Source organism: Wasmannia auropunctata, unplaced genomic scaffold, assembly GCF_000956235.1.
Source record: "Wasmannia auropunctata unplaced genomic scaffold, wasmannia.A_1.0 LD334538.1, whole genome shotgun sequence".
NCBI classification, from domain to species: domain Eukaryota; kingdom Metazoa; phylum Arthropoda; class Insecta; order Hymenoptera; family Formicidae; genus Wasmannia; species Wasmannia auropunctata.
The window spans coordinates 576,232-599,977 of NW_012028352.1; the positions used below are offsets into that span (position 1 = coordinate 576,232).

Below are 23,746 nucleotides of genomic sequence, written 5' to 3' on the forward strand. Positions count from 1 at the left end.
ATATATATATATATATATCTGTACATATATATACGTAATCTTGTGCTGCAAGAACGGTAGAGCTAAACAAAATTAACAGAAAATTAACTAAATATAATTTTGAAATTGTTATTTTTATATATTTAATGCAAAATTTAATGAATGTATTTGACGCAACTTCCAATGTTTTTTTATATTTAATTTTAAACATTTATTCTGATAAAAATTCCTACTAATACAAGAATAAGTGGGATAGCGATAAATATAAAAACAGGTTGCAACTGGTTATGATCGACTAATACAAATTATCGGGCACTTGTTCAGCAAGAAATAACATTTATGATTTACAGGGAGTCAACAAGCTCTTGTTGAGTTTGCATGTTGTATGGATATAAATGTTGCATCGCCCAATCATTTCTCCTTAAGATGTTCGAAAATAGAAATATTTCGATTCGCGGCTAAACTTGGCTCCGAGCGCTCGCAGCTCGTCACGAGATACCGTTGCAAGGTTTGCACCCTCTCCCTCGGTGCAACCGAGGTCGGGGGCTGCGCATACGGGTGCATTTAAAACATTTTATCGGTAGAAGTGTAGAAATCCAAAGCGACCCTTTACATACGCGCGTGCATACACGCCCAACTCGAGCACCACCCTGCGGAGGAGGACGATGACGAAGGGTAGGATATGTGGGGGAAGGGCGGTTATTAATGTAAGGGGTGGCTGAGCAGTAGTTATTTGGACGTGGGTGGTCGCAACAGAGAGTGAGAGAGAGAGAGAGAGAGAGAGAGAGAGAGAGAGATATGGAGTAAGAAGACGGGAGGTCGAGAGATGGGCCGGCTAAAATCAATGCGAGTCTTTCTTTCGCCGCTATTTACAGTTAAGAAACGACAAGCTCGGCCGAAGCGACGCGGCGTGGAAATAAAAAGATAAGCGTCAACATGGAAAACCAGGTTACACAAAATATTCACGTCAAAATTCGCGACGTCTGCTTTTATAAACCTTTCTAAGCGTGTGAAGATTCGATTCTAGCCACAGTCGCGAGTATACCGCGGATCTACGTCGTGCAAGACGATGCTCTTCGTGATTCGTCGTAGAGACGATTTGAGAGAACGACTCGAACGATTCGCTACGTCGGCAAAGAAACATTGGAGATCCGTTTACTTTGTCAATGAGCCTTTTCTCGAATCGATTGTTACTCAGGGTTTCGTATCTCTCTTTCGCTCCGCACCGATTCGGACGGTTCGATTAAATAGCTCGAATACCCGACGCGGGAGCGTCTTTCTCTCGTTCTTTGTTTGTTTTTTTTTCGCTGCCTCGCCAAAGCAAATCTTCGTTAAGGTCAACGAGATTTTTCCAAGGGGCCAGCAGAGTCGTGCCGCGGCGCGCGCGCTGACCGTTTCGCTTGCGAGGCTAATACCTTCCGAGTGACTACGCTCATCCCTTAATGAAATTCTTTCTACCCGGACGCGACCCATTGGCTTGCCTTTGCAGCCAGATCGGGTTTTCTCATTATTGCGAATCCTTCGTGCCTGGTGGTTCGGCCTGGTTGGATGTTATTTTAGTCGCTGCCTCCTACGCGGCTGCAGATGCATCGTTATCCAAATATCGGAAGGCCTCGCGGGGCGCGAAAGAGCAGTACGCGGGGCGATGGGGATATACATTCGTTCGTTCATTCGTTCATTCGTTCGTTCGTTCGTTCGTTCGACCGTATCTACGAGCGTAGGAATATTTTACTTGCACGCATGTTGCATGCACAAAGCAATTTCGCACCGGCGCGCATTGAAGTTAGTCACAATCGGGACGCATGATTGCCCGTACAGACAATAACTGCATATTAATTTATTGATTATTGGCTATAGCCCGGGCGATATAGTATTCATAGAATTTACTATAACAGCAATATATATTCGTGCACTAATTTATTGACCAATAACTCGGTGCGAGTTCTATAACGACGACGAGCCCTGGGCAGCGGTGTGTGGTGGGGTACCCAGGGCTTAACGCGTATTATTCTGCATTAATTTACGGGCGGTGCCGATTACGCGGCGGTCAACTTTAATCGGGCGTAATCGAGAAAAAGCTTACGCGCCGACCCGATGTCGTTATATTAACAGTAGCAAGCGAATAGATAAGCTAGAGAGAGAACCACTCACCCGTATGCAGTCGTGTGTGCTGCTGCACGTGGCTGAGCTGCTTGAACCTGCGGTCGCAGTAGCTGCACTTGTACGGCTTCTCGCCGGTGTGGACCCTGATGTGCTGCACGAGCTGGTGATTGCTGGAGAACGATTTGAGGCACTGCTGGCACTGGTGCGGCTTAACTTCGTTGCCGGCGATCATGCCGCCTGGTCCGACGCCGACGCCGACACCGACACCCAGACCGGCCAGGCCGCCGGCGACGCCGCCGCCGGGCCTCCCCGTCAGTGCACCCGCGCCCAGCTCCCTCGCGTGCATCTGCATCGCGCTCTTGTGCATGAAGATCTGCGAGAAGAACTGCCGGGGTTAGTTGGTACGCTGTACTTTTCGCCGAGCAACGGGGGATGGCAGATCGACCCTGACCGCCCAACATTTTCGTAGTCGATCGCCATCGCTTTTACGTTGCCGAAACTGCAGCGGTCACCTCGCCTTCTTGGATATCGATCGCTTTGCAAAAGCTTTTGATGCAGTAGCTTTGAAAAATATTTATCACTGAAAGGCGAGGAAACCTCAAGATAAATGTAAAGAATATCGTATCATGGAATCCATTTTTATTGATATAAAGAAATAATTTAGATAAGAATAAGTTCAATTAAATCGTATATATAATTTTATATTAATCATATTCTAAATAAATACCATTAGAATATTTTAAAATAAATAAATAGGAAAGAAAAATTTTACAATTATCAGTTAACAGTAATGAAAAGTGCATTCTTCCAAGATATTATATTCTTTCGCAGTCTCGGCACAGATTTCAAAACACGCGCGGTTCGATCGATCCTCGTATCTCTTCTGTTTGCGCTAGTTTTTACGGATATATTAAGCTTAAATTATATCACTGACAATGAGAGATAAATTAAGAGGAGGACGCGCGAAGTAATCGTATTACGGCGTTATATCATCTAATCCGGGTTATATAGTGGTGGTTGAACTTGACGATTAGAAGTTACCAAGGTCGTGGTACTGCAAGGCCGAGAGCCAACGTTTATAATCGCGGAACGAAGGTGCGGTGCAACTTGACCTACTGACCGATACTACAAGCTTCTCAAACCAGCGTGAGAAACTTGGAACCCGACGAAATTTGTATAACCTAGCTCCGCTTGATTTAGATTTATCGTTATAGCGCGCATGTGTTTTACGAATGCGACACGATTGAGATATGTTATTTTACGATCTCTGCGATACATTTAGTACGTCTGTCGTACGCATTTACATTTTCGATCTGTCACGTATTTTCAAACGTTCGGTATCAATTTTTGTGGGCGATTACTTCGACCGTTCGGGTGCTTACAGTTTACTATCGGCTTCGCGTCCATCGATTTTGGCACAACGACGAGAATCTCGTGAAAAGAAATCTCGGTCTAAAAAAAAATCGCGTTCGCGTATATGGAGTCGCGCGGCGGTGCATACGAGAGAGCGACTCAATCACTATCTCCGGTTCTTCCTGAGCGCCGTGAGGAAGAACCGAAACTGATAGAACGGCGGATCGGGCCGCGTAGCCGGAACGTACAATTTCGGGTTCTCCTCGTTCGGGGAACAGGTGTTGCGCCAGTGTACCGCGGGTGTGGGTGTAGTAGGTGAACGAACGAAAGGGTTAACGTTAAAGGGCGTACAGTCCGCGGCAAGAGTGGTCGGGCGAGTAGGATTCGGCGCGAGGTAAAATAGAAGGGCCGAAAACTTGGCGGAATTAAAGAAGAGGGTAGCGTGGCGGCGAGGGGGCGAGGAGATGGACGGATGGACTCGCAAAGACGGCGGAGGATTTTATTAAAATATGTTAAAACTGTAATTAAAATCGAAAAATCTCGTGAGAAGTTTTAAGAATCTTAGGTCACCCCTTTCGTGACGAGAGGAGCGACGGGGCTCCGTGAGAGCGAGAGGGAAAGAGGCGGCCGGGCGGGACGAAGAGAGAATTGAAATTGTCACCGGGGGTTCTCAAGTTTCCGCGAGTTCAACCCTTTCCCCCTCCCTCCCGCCCCCCCGTCCGTTTGCCGTTCGACGTGACTGCAGATACTTGACGGGGTGACGACGATCTCGCCGCTCGCTGGGCATCCCTGGACTCTTTAATCCCCGTGGGAGAGGGAGAGGCTGCCCGACGCGATTTTATTCCGCGCCTTTTTCCTCGCCTTTTTCTACCTCCGCCCAGACACGGTCGGCCGGCTGTTGTTCGTCACCGATTTGAATGAAATTGCTCCTGTTTTGCGATACTCAAGAGAGGAGGGGAATGTTACGGACGTCGTTTAATCGATGTACAAATGGTATGCCGACCTAACGAGCGTTAGAACGTGCATCGATTTTTATATATAGAATACGAGATATTCAAAAGTTATTGACGCCTGCAGAGATAATATATTAATATAAATTCTTTAATTCATATGAAGAAAGAGTTAGAAAAATGTATCTATTATCGATATATTCATCGGCGGTAAATCGATATAACTGAGAATATGATTTTTATATATTAGTGTTATGTAATCTCAATCCGCTTATTCGGCATTTTTAAGGTGTAATTGCTTGCCAACACGAGTTTTCCCTTTCGAATTCCTTGTCCCTTGTAAACGAACTTTCACGATGATTAACCGGGAGCCGGGAGTGACACAAAAGGGTGAAAAAACGGTTTGACGCCGAGGCAGAGTCGCGTTGCGAATTTTTAATGACTGCCTCGAGTGTCCCGTCGAGATTTCTTTAAACTTTGGATGTAAGATGTTTCGCCGATCAAATGATTTCTACTTTTGTATTCGTGAGATTAGATTCGAGATTTTCGAATATATAATTTTTTAACTCGGATTTAATATGCACTGAATTTAATATCGAGAGAGATACACAGCGATTTTACTTTTTAATGGTTCGAAGATTGATGTTTGTGAAGAAAAACGTGAAAGTCGGCAAATTCTGCGGTTATTGCCCTCATCAGCTGATCGCGCGAGCTGTCAATCTGTATGTTATTGTTGAGAAGTATGAAATGGAAATACCAGAGGTGAGATCAGTAGAATAGAAACAAACTTAATTAGAATGAGCAGGCAAAGCTGCAAATTTGGCAAGGTCCATTGCAAGAACATTTTATCGATAATTATCGAATTTTTTCATATACTTGCATTTAGGTATAGTGAAACATAGGAATAAAATATACATTGACGATTTTTTTAATTTTAATCACATTATTATCGAATTACAATTAAATTGTAGAGCCCATTAAACTGTAGATGCTATTATTTTTTAACGGTTCTCGGAGGTAATGAGACGATCACGAGATTTCGACAGCATCGACGTACGAACAATGTCGGGCTATTATTCTCCGTGGAAGTTTTTCGTCGGAGTTCGGAGCGAGGATGCCGCGCCTTTCTTAAATTTCAAAACTACGCGGTCATTAATCAAATTTTTATCTCCTGGCAGACGGAAAATTGCGTCCCGACGCCCGACCATACTGGCGGTTTGAATCTTTTTTTCTGATTTATCGTCGTCGCCAGCCGCGGGAAAAAAAAGAGAAAGGACGAGAGAAGTCGCGGTCGCGCGCCGGGGCCCGCAAGGAGAAATGGAAAGAGGAAGAAGAAAAACAGAAAGAAGAGAGTTGGTCCGCGGGCCGCCGGCTTAATGTCCTTAATAATGGAAAAATATATCAAATGACACCCACTGTATTTCCTCAGGAGCCAACTCTCGTTCCGATTCTACCCCTTCCCCGCTCTCACCCTTTGCGATATTCATAATTTTTTGTGTCTGTCTCCCTTGTCTACCATTTTTTATTAACTCTCGGATTGCTTATTAAATTCTATCCGCGTGCTTTCCCTAAATGCAGCGAAATCTACCGAAAGATCGCGACTATTTTCAATCTTACTGTGATTTATTAACGCGCGATAAGGGACTGTTTCGCCTCTTATTTCGTATCTGTTTTATTTCGACGAGTCATCTTTGACACAGTTGCGCCGAGGCAACTCACCGCGGGATTCTCGGGGATATGAAAAATGCACGACCCCGTTTTCCTGCTATTCGAATCGCGTCGGATGGCTCGTACTACCGCGCGCGTCGGCAGGTCTCCTTCTGATGCTGAATGCTCGAAGGGATCGTTAGCATTTCAGGAGGAGCCCGGCGTTGTAACCCTTCTTTCCTTTTTTTCCCCTCTTACTCTCTCTCCCCTTTTACCGTGAGTTACGTCCGTGAGTAACGTCGGGCCACTCGAAGTGGGCTACTTTATACACTTGGAATACAAAGCGAAGGTCTCACCTGCTGACCATATGCCTTCTCTCCACGCGCGCGCACACACGCACACGCACACGCATACGCGATGCCCTCCGTCCACCCACGCACGCTGGCCGTGCAGCAGCGGCTCACATATGGTATATCGTTGTCCATGTACCCGCGTGCATGCGTGTGTGTGTGTGTAGTGTGCGCATACGTGAGTGCATACGTGTACGGAGACAACGTCCAATCTAACCTAGCATGACCTGACTCATTCGCGGACCTACCTACCCACCTATCTATCTAAACTACCGCCGCGGATAGTGTGTACTGTAATATAAAGGAAAAGGGGGACCTACCACCTTCTTCCCTCCCCCCCCGGGGTTCCCTGTAATTGTCAGCTTTAATCCGCCTGAATCGTTGCACGTTGATCCTCCGCGAGGTATGTTGTCCGTTTCCGGCCGGCGCGGACAATCGCCGATCAGCTGCTTAAAAAAGGAGTATCTGGCGATTTGATTTCCGCGGAACCGATTTCTGCGGTCTGTCCTGTCTCGCTACCTCCCTACTTCTCGCATCTGTCTAATTTTAGAGTCGAATGTAGAGATGCACCAATTTTGACGCTCTATCTATTTGCCTACCTATTATATCTCATAGAGAATAGTTCTTCGTTTACATGAATCATTTAATTATAGACGATCAAATATCATCTGCTGTAAATTTCCATTAATTTTATAACGTCTAAAAAAATTGCCGCAATTAGACTTGCAATTAGTAAAAGCTACACAAAAGTTTATTTTATAAAAAAAAAAAAAAGAAATAGAAAAAATAGACTTGGTTTTGATAAATTAATATATTGACGAAATGAAGAAAAGAAACGAAATTTCGATACATGAAGTACTTCTCTCTTTTTTTTTCCTTCTGCTATAGTAGGCAAAATCGGGCTTCCTGTTTCGTCGGCGGATAGGATCAAATAACACGACGCGGCACATCGAAATTAAGGATGCCGAAAGGTAGTCGTTATCCTGCGGCTTGTGCGGAGTAGGCTGGTAAAGAAGAAAAAAAAACGACGAAAAGAAACGGGCAGGCCGCGAGATCGCGCGATAGCGGAGCTATCGATCGTATTAATGTGCGTCGGCGGATAGCCAGCCAAGCCCAATGTCAAGAGTGTGCAGGATCGCCAGGCGGAATATCGGCGATCGAGCGAAAGTCTATCAATGATCGGGCCGGCCTTGCGGTCTTGTCTCGACGTCGTTGGGTAACGCTATATTCGACTCGGTTCGTATGACTCGACGATATAATGGATACAGGGTCGCCATTTCCATCGGGAAACTAATCGGGGACAACGCTGCGCGACGGGAAGAGAGCGACGTCTCTACTTTCGCGAGAGTGGGGGAGGGAAAAAACAATTTCAATCCGAAAGTTTTCCGACGCGAGCCCGCGCCAACTTCCACGAGCGCGATCAAATATGCAACGGTCATTTTTAGCGCGGCTTCTCGAAAGTGTTAATTATTAACGGGCATTTTCGGCCGCTCCTGTCACGTCGATATTTTCGGAAATATCTGAATGCTCCTCGTGTGGAACTGATTTTAGCGTGACACCTTAAAGACGAGATATCTGTACGATCGAAGATTGTATGGTAATGGCTAGGGCTACGATACGGGTTTGCATTTCGATCGCACGACGATTGTCTGGCGAACACCCTCCCGTTTAACGGCGCGTAAAGACACTGTCGCGGGTATAACCATAATTCGAATCACGTAGATAATTTAATAAGCGGTCATCAGGTAGTAATCTCAACTTTGTGAATAATCGTCGAATTGAATGAACCTGCATCTAGGGATAGTTATATGCTACGAATGAAAACTATACTTATCGTATTAGTCTTCCGTTTCAATTAATAATTTGTAAATAAGATTTGTGCTGATTTTTCTCGAACAAATCCATTGTCGGTTTTTTTTTCATCCTAATATTATTTTTTAATATTATCTCTGCATTTACAGCATCGTATTATTATTAATTATTATTAATACGAATGTGTAAGAACACCGTATGGAGATTTAAGAAGCACGTTTTAGTTCTTAGATTCTTTAAATATTCTCGAGGCTTTATGTTCATTAGATTCATTAGAGTCGTGGCAATAGCTATTTAGCAGGCGTGACAAACACACCCCCGGGGATAAGCTCTCTTCTGGTGCCACGTGGTCGCCGCTCTCCAGGCGTAAATTTTCGATCCTCGGCCTCAAACTAGCCGTGGAATATATCCATCAATAATTACCTGAGGCGGCAAGTGGTGATGAGGATGCTGATACGCCGGCGGTACGTACGGCGGGTGGCTCGGCGGATGGTTGTGGGGGTGAGGTCGGGGATGGTTTTGATGCTGGGCTTGCGGCGGGAGCGGTTGGGGCGCGGGGGGCGGTGTCCAAGGCCCGTGGTTCGGCCCGTGGCTTTCATTGGTGCCATACATCTTCAGGGAAGAATCTCGAGCACGCAACCTGAAGAGTCCCACCCGCCCCGATCCACGCGCGACAACACGAAGGGCCCCGGCACTGCCGGCATGATCGCGAGCGCTCGCGCGCCCTTCGACCACTCGATATGGAATTTAAAGTCGCGTCCCGGGAGGCTGTGTTTCCCGCACGCGAGAATGTCTCTCTTCGTTTGACACGAAGGATATACCGTCGTCGCTCGTAACACACGTGACTTCGCGTCGCGATTGAGAAAACATATATGTACAGAATGAGTTCACACGCACGGATGCGCTATTGTTGTAAAAGTTCACAGAGAGTAACTTTCCACAGGGTGGTATACGACTAGAATGGATCTCTCGGTCCAGCCGATGACCGTAGGATCTACGGCGTTTGGTCCCTGACTAGCTGAGCAACAGACTTTTGACCGTTAACGCTCGTGGTAATATTTGCCCGCCGCGAACGCGGTGCGTGCGGGCTGGCTCTTCGATCGCCATTGTTCCAATCAATCTCGCCCGCCGATCTTTTTCCCAAACTACGGCGGCTCCTCATTGTGCGCGTTTCACGTCTCAACGGGGCGAGGCCTCCTCCGATCTCGACGGGGCCTTACGTAATCGGGAATGGGGAAATCGCCGCGTGAGGGAACGACAGCGGCTGCCTTCGCATGCGTTTACGGAACCCCATGGTTTTCTCTCTTTGTTTTATAACGGCTCGTGCGAAAGATATCGTTTGTCGTTCGCCGCGATTACTTTCCCGATCGGCCAATTAATGCTCGCGCGTTCCATGGGTGTTGCGCAAGCAGCGGATCGACGTGAAGTATATGACGATTATCGGACCTCCTCATTAACTCTCGTTACGATTCCCTTTGATGAGGGACACGGCAGCGGTAGGTCCGCCGCGCGGCACGCTCGTTGACGAACGGACCTTACCCCGTACGACCCGACGCTCGACCGATCATCATCCTTTGCGCAACGGTACCGCTGATCGTTGCGTAAGCACGTGCCACGGCCTTGCACTCGCGAACAAAGTCCTTGGCGCCGAAAGCTATCAGTTGCTTCGGCGAGCGATCGGCAAGAGGATTCTCCGTTAATTTTCCGTACACTTTTCCCGAGTTTTTCCCTTTTTTCCTCTAATTAACGAAAGCCTTTGTCTTGAATGAATTATCGATTCACGCACGTTCGCAATAGATTAATTAAGCCGATTTCCTTGTCGTTCTACGGGGCCCAATGTAAGCGGTCGACACGTTTCTCCGGATTTCAACAATCTCGTTACATCTCGAGTCAGCACGCGGTATCGCACTACTTTCGTTCACCGCGCTCGTTGCCGCGTTACCGTGAGCGCGCGCGACCGTGCGACGACGGCGGCTGGATGGCCCGCGGACAGGGTACGGGGCCCGCGCGCGCGACGAGAGGTGTTCGATGAATTACACGAGAGAGACCACGACGTTCGCCAAGAAACTATCACTTTTTCCACCCGGGAAGAGTTTTTTTATATACACACCGGGGGTAGGCCCGCGCGCGGGTAGCACCGGATGCAAAAGCGCGGACATAGCGCTGTACGCGAGCGTGCGGCGTCTCTCGCGAACTAAACCGGCCCAAAGGGGGGGACACGGCGATTTCTTGGTCTCCGTCCGCCGTCCGCTACGTGCGTGCGCTAAACGGGGGACGATGGAGAAAAAAAGCGCCGTCAGCGCGCGCGGTGGAAAGGCGCGCTGATAAGGCGGCCGCGGTGAACGAAAAATCCGTCACTGGCTACTCGAAGAGATATCGATTGAAATAACACGATATATTCCAGGGGGGGGAGGGAGAAAGGCCAGACCCGCCAATCGGTATGAGCGACACGGCGGAAACGGCCAATCGCGCCCGCACAGCTTTACGCGAGCTATCTCTCCTCTTTCACGCAACCCCCCTTCGCTAGCTGGCCCCCCTGCTCTACCTCCTTGCCCGCCGTTGCGACTTCTCGTCATACGCGTCCTTCTCCTCGCCTCCTGCCTCTCCTGGGCCGCCTTGTCCTCGTGCCCGCTTCTACTCCACCGCCGGCCGTTACTTCTCTTCCTCCACCCTCTGCTCGCTCGCGGGCGCGCGACCAGAGAGAGGAGAACGAGAGAGAAAGGCGCGTACGCGCGTTTGCGGCGCGGCGGGCGAACGGCGATGCGAGAGGAGGGGGGCAGGGCCGATCCGGCCGGTTCAGGAAGTGTGCGCGTCGATCGGAGGTGTCATCCTCGACCCGACGGATTTTTCCACTCGCCGTCGTGATTTTTCTTCGTGTCATCGCGAACGATAATGATCCTCCTCCGTTAAGCCGTCCATCCCTCCTGCTGCCCCTCCGCCTACGCGCCTCTCGCCCGGAACTCGCACGACGAGGAAGTCGGATTCAGAGGGTGACGCATCCGCACCGCGACCGGGAACGCGACACGACGGGATTAGGGGACGCGGAAATTACCATGGAATGACGTGCAAGGGGATAATTCGAGTTGCGTCTTGCCGCGGAAGCATCGACCTTTGCAAATTCGATGGGATGGTTTCGTGGTGGGATGTAACTCTGTCTCTCTCTTTCTCCCTGTCTCCCCCTCTCTCTTTCTCCCTCCTGCTCTTACATACGTTATAATATTCCATTATATAGTATAATATATATGTATATATTAATACAGATATTGATTATCCGATTACAGCTAATTTCCGAGTGGAAAGTCCGATATTAAGCTTTAATTAATTGCGAAACGCGCCGAATAATTTTGGACTAATTTAAGGACTACATGCCACCGGCCTTTTGGGCTATCGGATAAGCTCCACGGTGAAGTGAGCCATTCAATTCCTGGCACCTTACCAATCATTCCGCCGCTCGTGCATGATGCATATATCTAATGAAATTTGCGGAGATAACGAACTGGTCGATATCGGGATAAAAATGCACGAGGATAGGGAAGAGAGCTTTCGATCGATTTCCCAAAAGCACGTGAATCGTCTTCGTAATTCGTTAATAGTATAGTTTCGATAACGGTTCTCTCATCCGTCTTTATAAATTATAATTCTATTTAAAAAGCTATTCGTAACAGTTGCTAACGCTTGATTTTCCATTGTTATAAATTATTGTATTCCATCGTTAAATTCAAATGGCACAAATTTCCTCTTGACTTAAACATTAAAGAATTTAATTAATTCGACTAATTATCACTAAATCCTATTAGTTGTTCATACCCACCGTTGCGTGTTATAATGTTCAATAATCATATTTAGGCGACAATTCACATTTTGAGGTTCGATCGAAAGGATTTTCCAAGTTTCGATATTTCCAACGGATTTCTCTCTCGCCGCCGCGCTCGCCATGCTCTTCCCTGCCTTCCGACGATTTATTTTGGGCGTGGAGTCGCGAAGGTTAACGGCGTAGAAAAGTGCGTGCTAAAAGCGCGTCCGCCTAGAGAAGGAGAGAGAAAAAAACAGGGCGGAGTCTGCGGTGGAGACTCTTCGCCTATCCATCATGGCTGCTTTATCAGTGACGCGTCGCGATAAGACGCTCACCACACACGCGCCGTGCGTGTGTGCGTGTCCGTGAGAATTCTCAATGGGGCCGGAAGAAGGGAACACGTGACACGGCCGTGTCTCTTTCTCCAGTTGATCTTTTTTTCCTCCCATCCTCTTCTTTCGAGAAATGGACGCGAGAGGGATTGCAAAAGTCCCGAAAGTTGTTCCCGGGCCGAAACTTTCAATCGGATTATCCGCATCGGCGAGATCTCCGTTCTCTGCTGGATGAAGGTCGACTTAACGAGACGAATAAAAAATTTAGGAAAAAGCCGACGATTCACGTGAATATTAAAAAATTCCCGGGATATCACGGGCCGGGCGTTTTGTTTTAAAAAATATATAATCATACATATCCTGCTAAACGTATAATGTTTCCACCTCGTGAAAATGTTCTCGTCATGTTAAATTTATTTTTCCAATTCATATTTTGGTATCTGCTTAAAAGTTTCAGCTTGCCTTGCATTATTCGGGCTTGCTTCATTATATCGTTCAATATTTTATCTTTCGATAAATACTAAAAGATGTTATATATTTTAAGTCTGTGTGTGAATCTTAAATGACGTATTTTAATAACATATTATTTTGCATTTTTTCTGTTCGATAGGCGTCTATGCGAAAGTAGTCGTTATTTTCCAATCAGAATATATACGTGATCGACAACGTTAAACTTCGTAATAATAAAGTTGTTAAATGGCACTGCGGCGTAGAGTTATGTGGAAAACTGAAAGAGAGAGAGAGAGAGAAGTGCAACGACCATAAGTGAGCTGCGCAGCGTGTGGTACAGTAAAGTAGCGAGCCGTGGAGAAAGTGTATCGGGAGATATCGAGTAATATAAGACGATCGAGATATCGCATTCGGAGTTTGTTGCGAGTCGACGGTGTTTTTGAACGGCGTTATTAAAGCTCGCATAAAAATTAATCGGGTGATTTCATTGCGATTTCTTTCGTCATTTCGAGCGTCTCATTTTTCCGCACCGTAAATGCGCCGCATAAAGAAGAGAGAAGTACCGAGCGTAGGAACGAGACATATCAATTAAGTCCATTAATTCACTGTCAATAATAAGACCGGTTAAGTGGTGACTTCTCGGTCTGAGCGAGTCCGAGCCGAGCGGACTCGCCAATCGAGAATTATTTTGCATAGCTAATATCCCATTGGATTACGCCGCTAATGTCTCACGACCATTGGGCGTGTTAAATAATTGAATTATCGATACTCGATCCTTTCCGCGTGTGCGATCGGAGACAGGATTTATCGGGATATCGCGCGAGCGAAGTCGCGCGGATATTACCGCGTGTCGAAATAACGCGCGGCCGGGCCCGCGCTCGCGTTTTAATTTAAGAGCGATTTACAGTGTTTGTCCGATCGCGCGTTAACGTGTATCGCGGTATCGGCCGCGGTATCGCCGGGCCGATCGTGCGATCGTCGCGCGGATAAGGAGCGGGCCATTAACTCCGCAAATACCCCCGGTTATATATCGCGGCAATGAGAGCGCTCGGCCGCGCCGCCGTTTGTTCGCAAGTCAATACTTTTCCCTATCGCGCGACCGCAGCGCGCGTATACGAGAGGAATAAGAACGGCGCGGGACGGAAAAAAGGAGAGCCGAGAAAAGAACACGAAAGCGGATAGAGTGGGAGGACGAGGCGGAGGGTGGAGGGAGAGGCGGCGGCAAAAAGAAGACGCCACCGCGCGAAGGCCGAGGCGCGCATTCTCGTCGCCACCCCTTCGCGAAATTACTGACCACGGGCAACGCGAGCGCGGCGCGGAAAGAAAGAAAGAAAGAAAGAAAAGATGAAAGAACGCGGGAGCAACGCGGATAAAAAGAACTCGAGCACGAGCGTCGTTCGAGGTCGGGGATGCGGGCAGAGGGGGAGCGAATGGGGGGATAGGCGGGGGGCAGGGAGGGAAGGGGGGAAAGAACATCGCAATAAAAATAAACTGCTGTTCGAGGGGCTGAAAGGCCGGCGGAGTTGCAGTCGGGCGAGGGGATGCGTATCCGCGTGAGAGAAAAAGAGAAAGAAGTGGAGGAAGAAGGGAAGTAATAGCAGAAGAAGAAAGAGAGCGGCGAAAGAAGGCAGCGGCGGTCGTTGGCGGCAAGCGGGGAGGAAAATAAGGGGAATAACGAAAGAAGCAAATAAGAGTCTCTGTGTGAGCCTCTTCTTCCTCCACCGCCGCCGCCTCCACCACATCGCCGCCTTCGCGCTCCCTCCCGCGTGGTGGGGCAGGAGGCAATGAACAAGAGGGCGCGAACAGGGACGCGCGGGGCAGAGTAGAAAAGGCCGAGCGAGTGAAAGAAAGAAGCGGGGAAAGAAGAGAGAGAAAGAGAGAAAAAATAAAAGTCCGGCAGGCCTTGGCTGCTGCAGTCGTCGACGGCCGCGTTGCCAAGTCTCATTTGTTTATCATAGTTCTCCAGCCTCCGGTCCTCTCTCTCTCTCTCTCTCTCTCTCTCTCTCCCTCTCTCTCTCTCTCCTCCCGAAGCTCCGGAAAAAATAAATCTCGCGATTCCCGGTCGAATTTCACACCCGCGCCCGCGAGTTTCGCGGTACATTCGCTATCGGCAATGATGTAACTCGCGCGCGATCCAGTCGGCAGGATTTCGATCGCTTTCGCTAAAGTATCGCGGCAACAAACATTAACAAACAGAATTATACGTCGCGCGTCGTAAAAATAAGACGGTATACGAGCGATGCTACGATTAACTGCGTTGCACTTGTCAATTGAAAATTAATTAATTAATTCGCGTGACGCAATCGCGCATGCATGTCACTCAGAGATTCTGCGACCGATCGTTTCGCAATGTATATAACTATGCCTTATGCTTTCCAGCAGTCCCGAGTACCGTTGATCTCCGCCGGGAACGATCACCAAGGATCGCGAAGGCGACGACAGAGGGGAAGAATCTACGCCACCGACGTCTACGGATAGTCTACACGTGAGACACTTAAACTTTATACGCTATCTGATTACTCGAATAATGGAAAGCCGCGGTTGCGTTTTATCGTTTATCTACGTAGATTACTTATAAGGCGGCGATTTACATATTCCGCGCATAGACCACCCGTCGCACATTTACGCACGATCCATTTGCAAAATATCTAGACTGTCCGGTAATCAGAAAACAGCTGGAAAAAAAGTAGCAATAATTTTTTTTATTGCTACTCATAATTTGAACCTTGTCCTCAACATGACTGTAAAAAAGAAGAATTGACCTTAAATTTCATCAGAAAAGTCCGTTTGGAAAGTCCCTACTTGATTTCAATTCGTTCTTGATCGCGTCTCAGCCGTCGCGTGGAAACTTGTCAACTTTCTGAGTCATCGTACATCGCACGCATTCACGCACGCATGCACGCATGCACACGCCGCTGGTCTGCGCATGCGTTCGCAAATGTGCACACACGCGTGGCTTTACACACCGCACGCGTATAAATATGTATACACGCCGCCGCGTACAACCGACGCCGACGCTCCTGATCGCGGAGTCGCCGCGCTCCATCGTCCCTCCTGCACGTCCCTCCCTTTTTTCCCTTCCCTCCCGCCGACCTCGTTGCCGGGGCCCTCGTGCACTTACAAACGTTTGCATACAAATATACCGGGGTATCTCGATGGGTGGTATGCTGATTAGGGAATCCACGCGCAAATTCTTCCATTATTTATGGATCCTCATTTTTAGGACGGCGGCGTTACGCCTCGCCGCGCCGTCCGCGCCGCCCGGCCGAGCGGGGGAGTAATTTAACATTTTCTCCGCTCTCGCTGGGATATTTTAGTTTTAATCGCCGTATATCGATTCGCGGGCGGGCAACGGTCGATGCTGCCGGCGATGCGACGCGCCGGCCGGCGCGGATACGCGCCGCTTTTGCGGTCGCTGCGACGATCCGGAGTAAGCGGAAGAGCCGACCGCGAATCTGCGCGCGCGTAATGACCAAATCATCGCTCGCTCTCTACGCGATCCCTCTCGCACCTTTCCCGATTCCCGAAAGTCCACGGTATATCGATTCGCCCGCGGACGATCGGGTGAGAGCACGCGCTATCGGAATCGGGCTTCTTTTCGCGTCCTTGCATTCTCCAGTTCTCTTTCTCGCCTCTTTCTCCGTTCTTCCTCATCTTTGTCCTACTATTCGTCCTTCTTTCCCTTCGTGTCGCCACGAGAACATCGCCGATAACGAGCGCTCGACACACGCGAGAAACGGCGAGAGCTTCCACGCGCGTTCGCGCGGCCACACGCGCGATTTCCAGCGGCCGTTCGATATTTCCGCATTCTGCGGAATTACAAACGAGGACGCTCTCTCGGCCGTGCGCACGTATTATGTAGGATGCGGTTGCATTCTTATGCCGCGATTGTTTCGGCTTCGCCCAACTGTCCGCAAGTCGAATGCGACGAGTTACATCACGCTCGCGCGTACCTACGTCATACCGCCGCGCCGATAGCGCGCCACGGTCCCGCACGATATTTCGATCCGCGTCGATGGAACTATATTTTTCACTCGCGTAGGAATCTTTAATAAACCGTTTCTCGTTTGTATATTAATAACGACGAGTTGAGTAGGCGATTCAGATATAGCGCACCGCGACAATGAAAATAAGAGTTACACTGCAGCGATTGCGGCGAACGCTGTAATAAGTATACATTTTTAGAATTCAGTCTTTTTACTTTTGACGGAGGAGGAGAGGAGGTCACGTTGATAAGTGCCAAGGGGACGCTACGTGCGTAACGGCGCGCAACGTTCGCGCGGCTATTCCCGCTCCGCGCCGCGTCGCGACTTGTCGGCGTCGACGACTCGTTGCACTTTCGGTACGCAAGGAAAAGGGCAAATAATACCGGATTTAAGAACCGGCTGCATCCGTGCAAGACCGTGTCAGATTACGCGCCGGTTCTTCGTCCTCCTCTCTCCGGGGGGGGTCCCTTACCCGGTCTGCGGTCCCGCTTGCGCTGCCGCTGTCTTCGCTCTGCGGGATCGCGCTGCGTTCCGCGCGCGCGGAGCAGCGGAGGATCGCGGTGACGCCGACGACTGCTTGCTAGCAAACGAGCCGCGATAAATGGACTTCGATATTAATTAAGCCGACGTTCAGCTGACGCGCGACGCGCGACGTTACAAATCGGTACGCGCGGCACGGCGACACTCGCTCCGTTTTTATTCGCCGGTGATCGAAGTCGCGTCGCAATGGCGACGCACCGTCGGCAGCGGCTCTTTCGCATTCATACGACGATAATGCAATTCCGCAGTATTCCGTTTCGATTCGTCTTCTCCATCGTCTTTTTTTTTTCGTCTTCTTTTCTCACGGTCTCCGCCGTCGCGACATGGCCAGCGACGAAAATCCTACTTTCACGCTCGCATGCAGACGCGCTCTCGAGAGGAGGCTGTGGAGGCCTGGTGGGGTCCTCGTAGCCGCCGGCGTCATACCGACGTATCGGCCGGCCCCGCTTGTGGCAGTAACCTTGCGTTCTCGCGTCACGTCATTTTTTTTATCATATCAAACGTATGCTAACAGTCGGCGTGACGCGACGCGAGGCGACGCGACGCGACGCGACAGGCGGGACGGGCGGGCGGGCGGACGTCGGCGATCGCGGTCGCGGCTGCGGCAAGGTAAGACAATATGAGCGGACTTGTCGGTGGTCAGTACCGCCGCGGTACAGTCCGTGGAAAATCATTCCTCCTCGCTCTCCTTCCGACTCTTTGTTTTCGTTTCCTGCGCACCTACTCCCGGGCGGCGTGTACGGAGCCGGGCACGCCAGCTCGAGAAACGGGGCTTTCAGAGAGCTACCGGCGACAGCTGGAGCTCGGGGCCGATAAGTCGCCGCCCGATAAGTCGGTAGAATATTGTAGCGATGATCGTGAAAAGAAAGGAGTATATACGCCTACGAGGAGCGGGAGGGGGAGGGAATGAGGCAAACAGAAGAGATCGATCGCGAATCGATCGGCAAGTCGAACGACGTTCGCAGAACAGGAAAATTATCTTGAGCGTAATTAACGTCAAGCCGCGCGCGATGTATGGAGTAATAAATTGGCGCTCTCGTGAGGCTCTCTACTCGCGCGCGGAAATGCAAATATCGAAAATATCGTTTCGCGCGAAACGACGCCCGGTCGCCGTCGTCCGCGTTGGCACGCCGGCCACGTTTGCGTTCGCGAGCCAGTCGATCGGCCGACGTGGCATTAACGTCTCGATATCCGCGCAACCTTGACCGAGTACGCGACCGATTGCTGAATCCTCGACACTGGAGACGACCCTGACGCGTCGGTGAGAAATTGCGCGCGTTCGACCAACGGTCGAGTTCTCGCTATCTTATCGTCGCATCGTCCGCGAACCGAGGAATTTTCTTAAGAATAACTCGTCGCGACCGAGTATCCTCGACGATTTTAACATCGAAGAAGCTGACTTTGTAGAAAATTGTCTGCGCCGTCAATATTTCACTGTTTCGCGATATATTTTTTTTTCGCTTTTTTTCCCCTAAGACGGTCTTGCGGTCGCGGGTCTTGCTCCGCTGCGAGTCGCTTGATGAAAGAAAGCCGGCGAACTGTCTTTGATAATCTCTAATTTATTTTAATGACGCCGAAGCGTGACTCGGGGGAGAGAAAGAGAGACGAATCAGAACGAGACGGAGACTCGGCGAGACTTCGGGAGAATGCCGAACGCCTCCGACGCCGGCTACGTTGTCGGAGGTCAGGTTCACCAGCCGCGCGATGCGCTCGATCTCTTTCTTCGCTCCTCGTTTTCGATGCGCAGATGGAACTTGAAAGATCAGCGCGATTAGATGTGCAATAATTTTTTCTTATTTGTTTGTCAAGTTATGCAAGACGTATAAGAAGTAGCTTTGCAAATTACGCTTAAAAAACGTCGAGGAGTCATAAGTTAAATAAATCTGCTTTTTAAAATTCAATGAAAAATTATCAGTACATAAAAATGGCAGTTTTATCTTTTTTTAAATTATTCATAGTATTTATGATTCCAAACATTCAATTTTTTATACTATATAATCTGTCTGTTGTAATATGCGTTATTTAACCTTAAGTGGTTTTCAATAAGCCGCGATTGTAGAACATGAGTGAGGATAGCGATTGAACATTGACACGGATTTTGGAGTGGCGGCCGAGGTGCGAAATATTGTGACGCCATGTGGCGAAGGTCGCGTAACGACGCGTTCTTGCGAAGGTCTCGCGCAAGCGGGATCAACGTTCCCAGGACGTAAGAGGATAGTCAAAAGTAACACCGAGTCAAATCGCGTGGAATCCGAAGGCCCCGTGAGTGCCGTGCTGCACATCGTGGCTCACGGTCGAGCCGTCCGCAAGCGGCGCGCCTGGCAGAGAGAGAACGCAGGATGCTGGCCGCTGCATCTTGCATATATGTATGTTTTATGTCAGCGTGCATTCTGCATTCGCGCCGTTGCCACATCCTCCCGGAGTTCTTTCTTTCTCTCTCTCTCACTCTCTGCTTCTTTCCCCGCCAGCCTCTCATATTCCACCGTCCTCCCTTTCTCCGCGACGTGTACCCGCGCGTCTTTTCTTCTCATTAAATCCTCGTCCTCCTCGTCCTCCCGCCTCTTTCGTCTTTTCTATCTTTTCTTCGGTTCCACCCGCGCTTCGCGAATCGCGAGACGGCGACGGTGTCAATGAACTCGGAAAAGCGAACGCGCGCACCGAAAAAGGGGAACCCAGGGGGGAAAGCCGCGTTACAATATAGCGTCGGTATGCTTAATAGATCGCTTGTCGAGATAAATAACCGCTCGAGCCATGCCGAACGAAACATTAAGCAGCGTCGAGTACAAGCTCCGATTGTTGCTCGCCGTTGATCAACCGCGACGATGTAACAAGATGACTTGGCTATCGCGGGCCGATGATTTTTCCTCCGTCCGTAGAGCGCCGGAGCTCGTTATGTCGTTTGAACAAAACGAAGCTTATCCCACGTCGCAAGTTTTTTCGCGCGGCCCGTAGGTAACTCAAATTTCTCCCCTCGTCGAACCTCAGCGAAATTCCCACGAGAAACGCGCGGGGAGGGGTTGGCTTTTTGCCAGCGAAATCATTTTTCTTCATGCGTACGCGCGATCCGCGATCTGCACGCGTGGCATCTTCCTTAGTGTCTCTTTACCGCCTCGAGCGATCCTCGCTTCTTTTATTATTTTAATTAAAGTTTCAGGAGTTTAATTTTATTCTCAGTCTCGTAAAAATATATTATGTTTTCTTCTTATTTTATAACAAGCAGTGTTCTCGCAAGATTTATTAGCACACGAGTAATTTCTACCTTCAATTCTCACTCTTTCTCTTTCTCTCTCTGTCCCTCTGTTTCATTCTCTTTCTCCTTTCCTTCCACAAACTCTCCACGCCTCTCACTCTCGACTCTCATTTCCTTCTACACGCGAGCGATCTCGTCGTCTATGGTGCCGCCTGCCGTGCCGGCTTGAGAATCGCGAAAAATACCGATACATAGTATTACGCGGAACTTGTGCAGCCGAGCCCGTGAATACGAAACCGTCCGGGACAAGTTTCTTGCCGACTGGCAAGTGACGGAGCGTCACGGGAGGTCGATCAGTCCGTCTCGACGTTGGAGTAGGTCGAGACGCGCCTCGTACCTCCCCGCACGATCGGTACACCCCGAAAGAGAGACAGTCAACGTCGATCGTGATCTACATCTAGCACGCGTGATCTGTATTTAGCGCTAAATGTGATTGTCTGATTATGAATTTTATTTATCATATCACGAAAATCGTATGTCAATGTACGTTGTCTTAAGGAAGACGTCATTTGGAGCTATGTATAGAATATGCGCGAATCAAAATATACTGGATCGACGTTTTAAGTTCGCGAAGCTTTTATAAATTTATTCGCGTAATTTGAGATAATTTCGTTAGAGAGCGGATTTAGGAAAACGTTCGCGTAGAGTAGAATCGAACGGAGTACCGGCTCGAGTATCTTCTTTGTTCGGGAGGTAACAGAGACGCGGGAATACGAAGTGCAAGTTTCGCGGAGTGCGTGGTGTAAGGCTTTCGCGAACGGTAAACGCGATGATCTTTCTTCTCGGGTATCTCTCTCGACGTCGCGTCATCCAGTGGGCAGTGTCGTTCGCGCTCGAAGGAGCGCGTCGTCCTCGTTCCGGAATGTGTGTGGCCGCGGTACGCGATCCTGAGGAAGGACACGTTCGACGTGGGGTCCGGTCTTAAAGGCTAAGGTGGCCGGTTTCGTGAATGCGAATGACGAAGGAGCGCGTGGACGCCGAAGATGTCAATGTCGCCCTGGCTGGTCACGCTCGCGGTACCGGAACTACCGGCGAGTTAGCCGCGTTAGCTTGCACAATGGAAGCAAATCCGGAAATGAAACGAGGTGCCAGGACATTCGCTCGCCGTCCAGTCGCTCCCCCCTTTCCCTCCGCGCGCGATGATACCAGGTTACTTGCTTACACGCAGTCAATGGAGGGACCGGTCAAGTACCAGTTTATTTGTTTACCTTTTCCATCACTTTTTTGTTGAGGAAGGTGAGCGAGTAACTTGACTTGCATCCCTATTGACTTCGTGTATTCATGGTTTTCCGTGTTGCCTCTTACCTCTCGTGCGCGAGTCTCTACAGTAGGTGGATCACAGTTAAATCGCGGTGGTAGGAGCTAGGTAAAAAGATCACAAAATATGGCACACTGTTGCCCGAGTTCATCGTTCGGCACTTCGCGGCGCGGCTGGTCGCTCTGGTGGGGGCGGCGGATCCGGTGGAGGAGGGTGACGAAGAAGAAGAAGACTGTACAAAGATATGGAGAGGGAGCCGAGAAAATGGGGAGAGAACGAGGAAGGAGCGTTTGGAGAACCGACGGAATTGAAATACGCAGAAACGGGAAAGGAAGGAACGGAGAACGAGACGAGACGACGAGAGGATCTAGCACTGTCAGCTGTCAACCGCGCGCACGTTGTCAATAGTCTTCTTTCACAAGCGTTACTGCTATTCAGCCTGAGACGAGACAGATCGACAGTTCGACACCTTCTCGAGGCTCTCTCGACGGTCCCCCCCGAAAGTCCCCACGTTAGCCCCTCGAAAATGGACACGGATTTCCTCGTGAGATTCTTTCTATATCAATGAGCGATGGCTGTCTCTTTTCTTTCAACTTTTTCTCTCAAAAATCTATCATCTTCTGTCGATCAGTCTCACTGGCAAACTCTTGTAGTTTCTTGGTCCCAATGATCTACCACTGTTGCTCCCTTTTTTTTTATCGTCCAGATTTGGTCCCCAATTTCTTTTTACTGCGGGTTAACAGTGCGTGGGAGAGGAGAGGGAGATGATGATGAAGCGGGAAACGTCACCGGTCCTCGTGGTCGGTACTGTCGTGGTCTTCGTGGTGGTGATGGTCGTTGTCGTCGTCGTCGTCGTAGGCGTCGGCGTCGGCGTCGGCGTCGTCGTCTTCGTCGCACTCTCGCCTCCCCGTTTGTGTGTGTGACGCGGTGCGCGCGTGGTGTCGCGTGAAGTTGATCGTGCGTGCGCACCTTGTGCTTCGTTAAAGAGTCTTTTCCGTATAAAATGCTGGGGCGCCGGCGAGAATCGGTTTGGCCGTCGCCGCGTAGGCTTCATGCCGGCGTCCTCGCCGCGGATTGGCCGCACATTGTACGGTGGGGAGCACTGGCGCGAAGGTCCGAAGGTAGAGTACTCGCCTCGAGAAGCCACCAGAGCGGATCCAGGAGAGTATAAGAGTGGGGTAGCGCCTGCTGCTATTGCCGGCAACGCACGCTGTATCTACAGGGGGTTTCAGAGACGGCTAGGGTTGCATAGATCTGCAACGACGCCAAGTTACATCAAAGATCGCACTCGAAGTTGTTCAAAAGTCGAGCAGGTTTTTGTAAGATTTGAAGAGAATGATTTTGCACGTATACGAATAGTATTGTACGACTGTAGTAATTTACGCGTTAATCGATACGACGCGAATTTGACGAAATCGAAACGTCTCCATTGAAACGTCTCAAGATCATGTCGGCGAAGAGCGTACCATTGGTTTCGGAAGCGACGTAGAACGCCTAGTTCGGACCGCCAAAAATAGTGGTTGGCACGGAGGGAGTTCCTAATCTGGAAGTAGTGTGCGATCGACCAATGGTCTTCGGCTAAATTTGGGACCGTGCTCTAGTGGGGACGTAGGCGCATAGTAACGCGGCGAGATAAATTCCTAGTGGGGATAAAGGCCCGTGGAAGATACGGTCGGACCCGTGGCGCGGACTCGCCGAGCGGACCTTCCTCCCGCGTCCATCGGCGGGACAAGGACACGATTAAAATGAGAGAGAAGCAGACAGAGCGAAAGAGAGAGAAAGCACAGAGAGAGTCGGAGTATCTATCCGACAGTGTCCATCTTTCTTCTTTCCTCTCTCTGTCTCTCATAGTTTCTCCGTAGCTTCTTCCGTCCTCGTCTCACGTTCGCTTTGCACATGTCGCTGTCTCTTCGTCGAGCCCTCTCTCTCTCTCTCTCTCTCTC

The 23,746-nt window shown here is 49.6% G+C and overlaps 1 protein-coding gene across 1 annotated transcript in view; it reads right to left on the bottom strand.

The window, feature by feature from the left end:
• LOC105458394 (Krueppel homolog 1) overlaps positions 1–23,746 on the bottom strand; it is an 81,421-nt gene that overhangs the window by 45,943 nt on the left and 11,732 nt on the right. Inside the window, exon 3 of the mRNA XM_011703666.1 lies at positions 2,131–2,455. Coding sequence (XP_011701968.1) covers positions 2,131–2,455 — 325 coding nt within the window. The remainder of the gene's footprint in view (positions 1–2,130; positions 2,456–23,746) is intronic.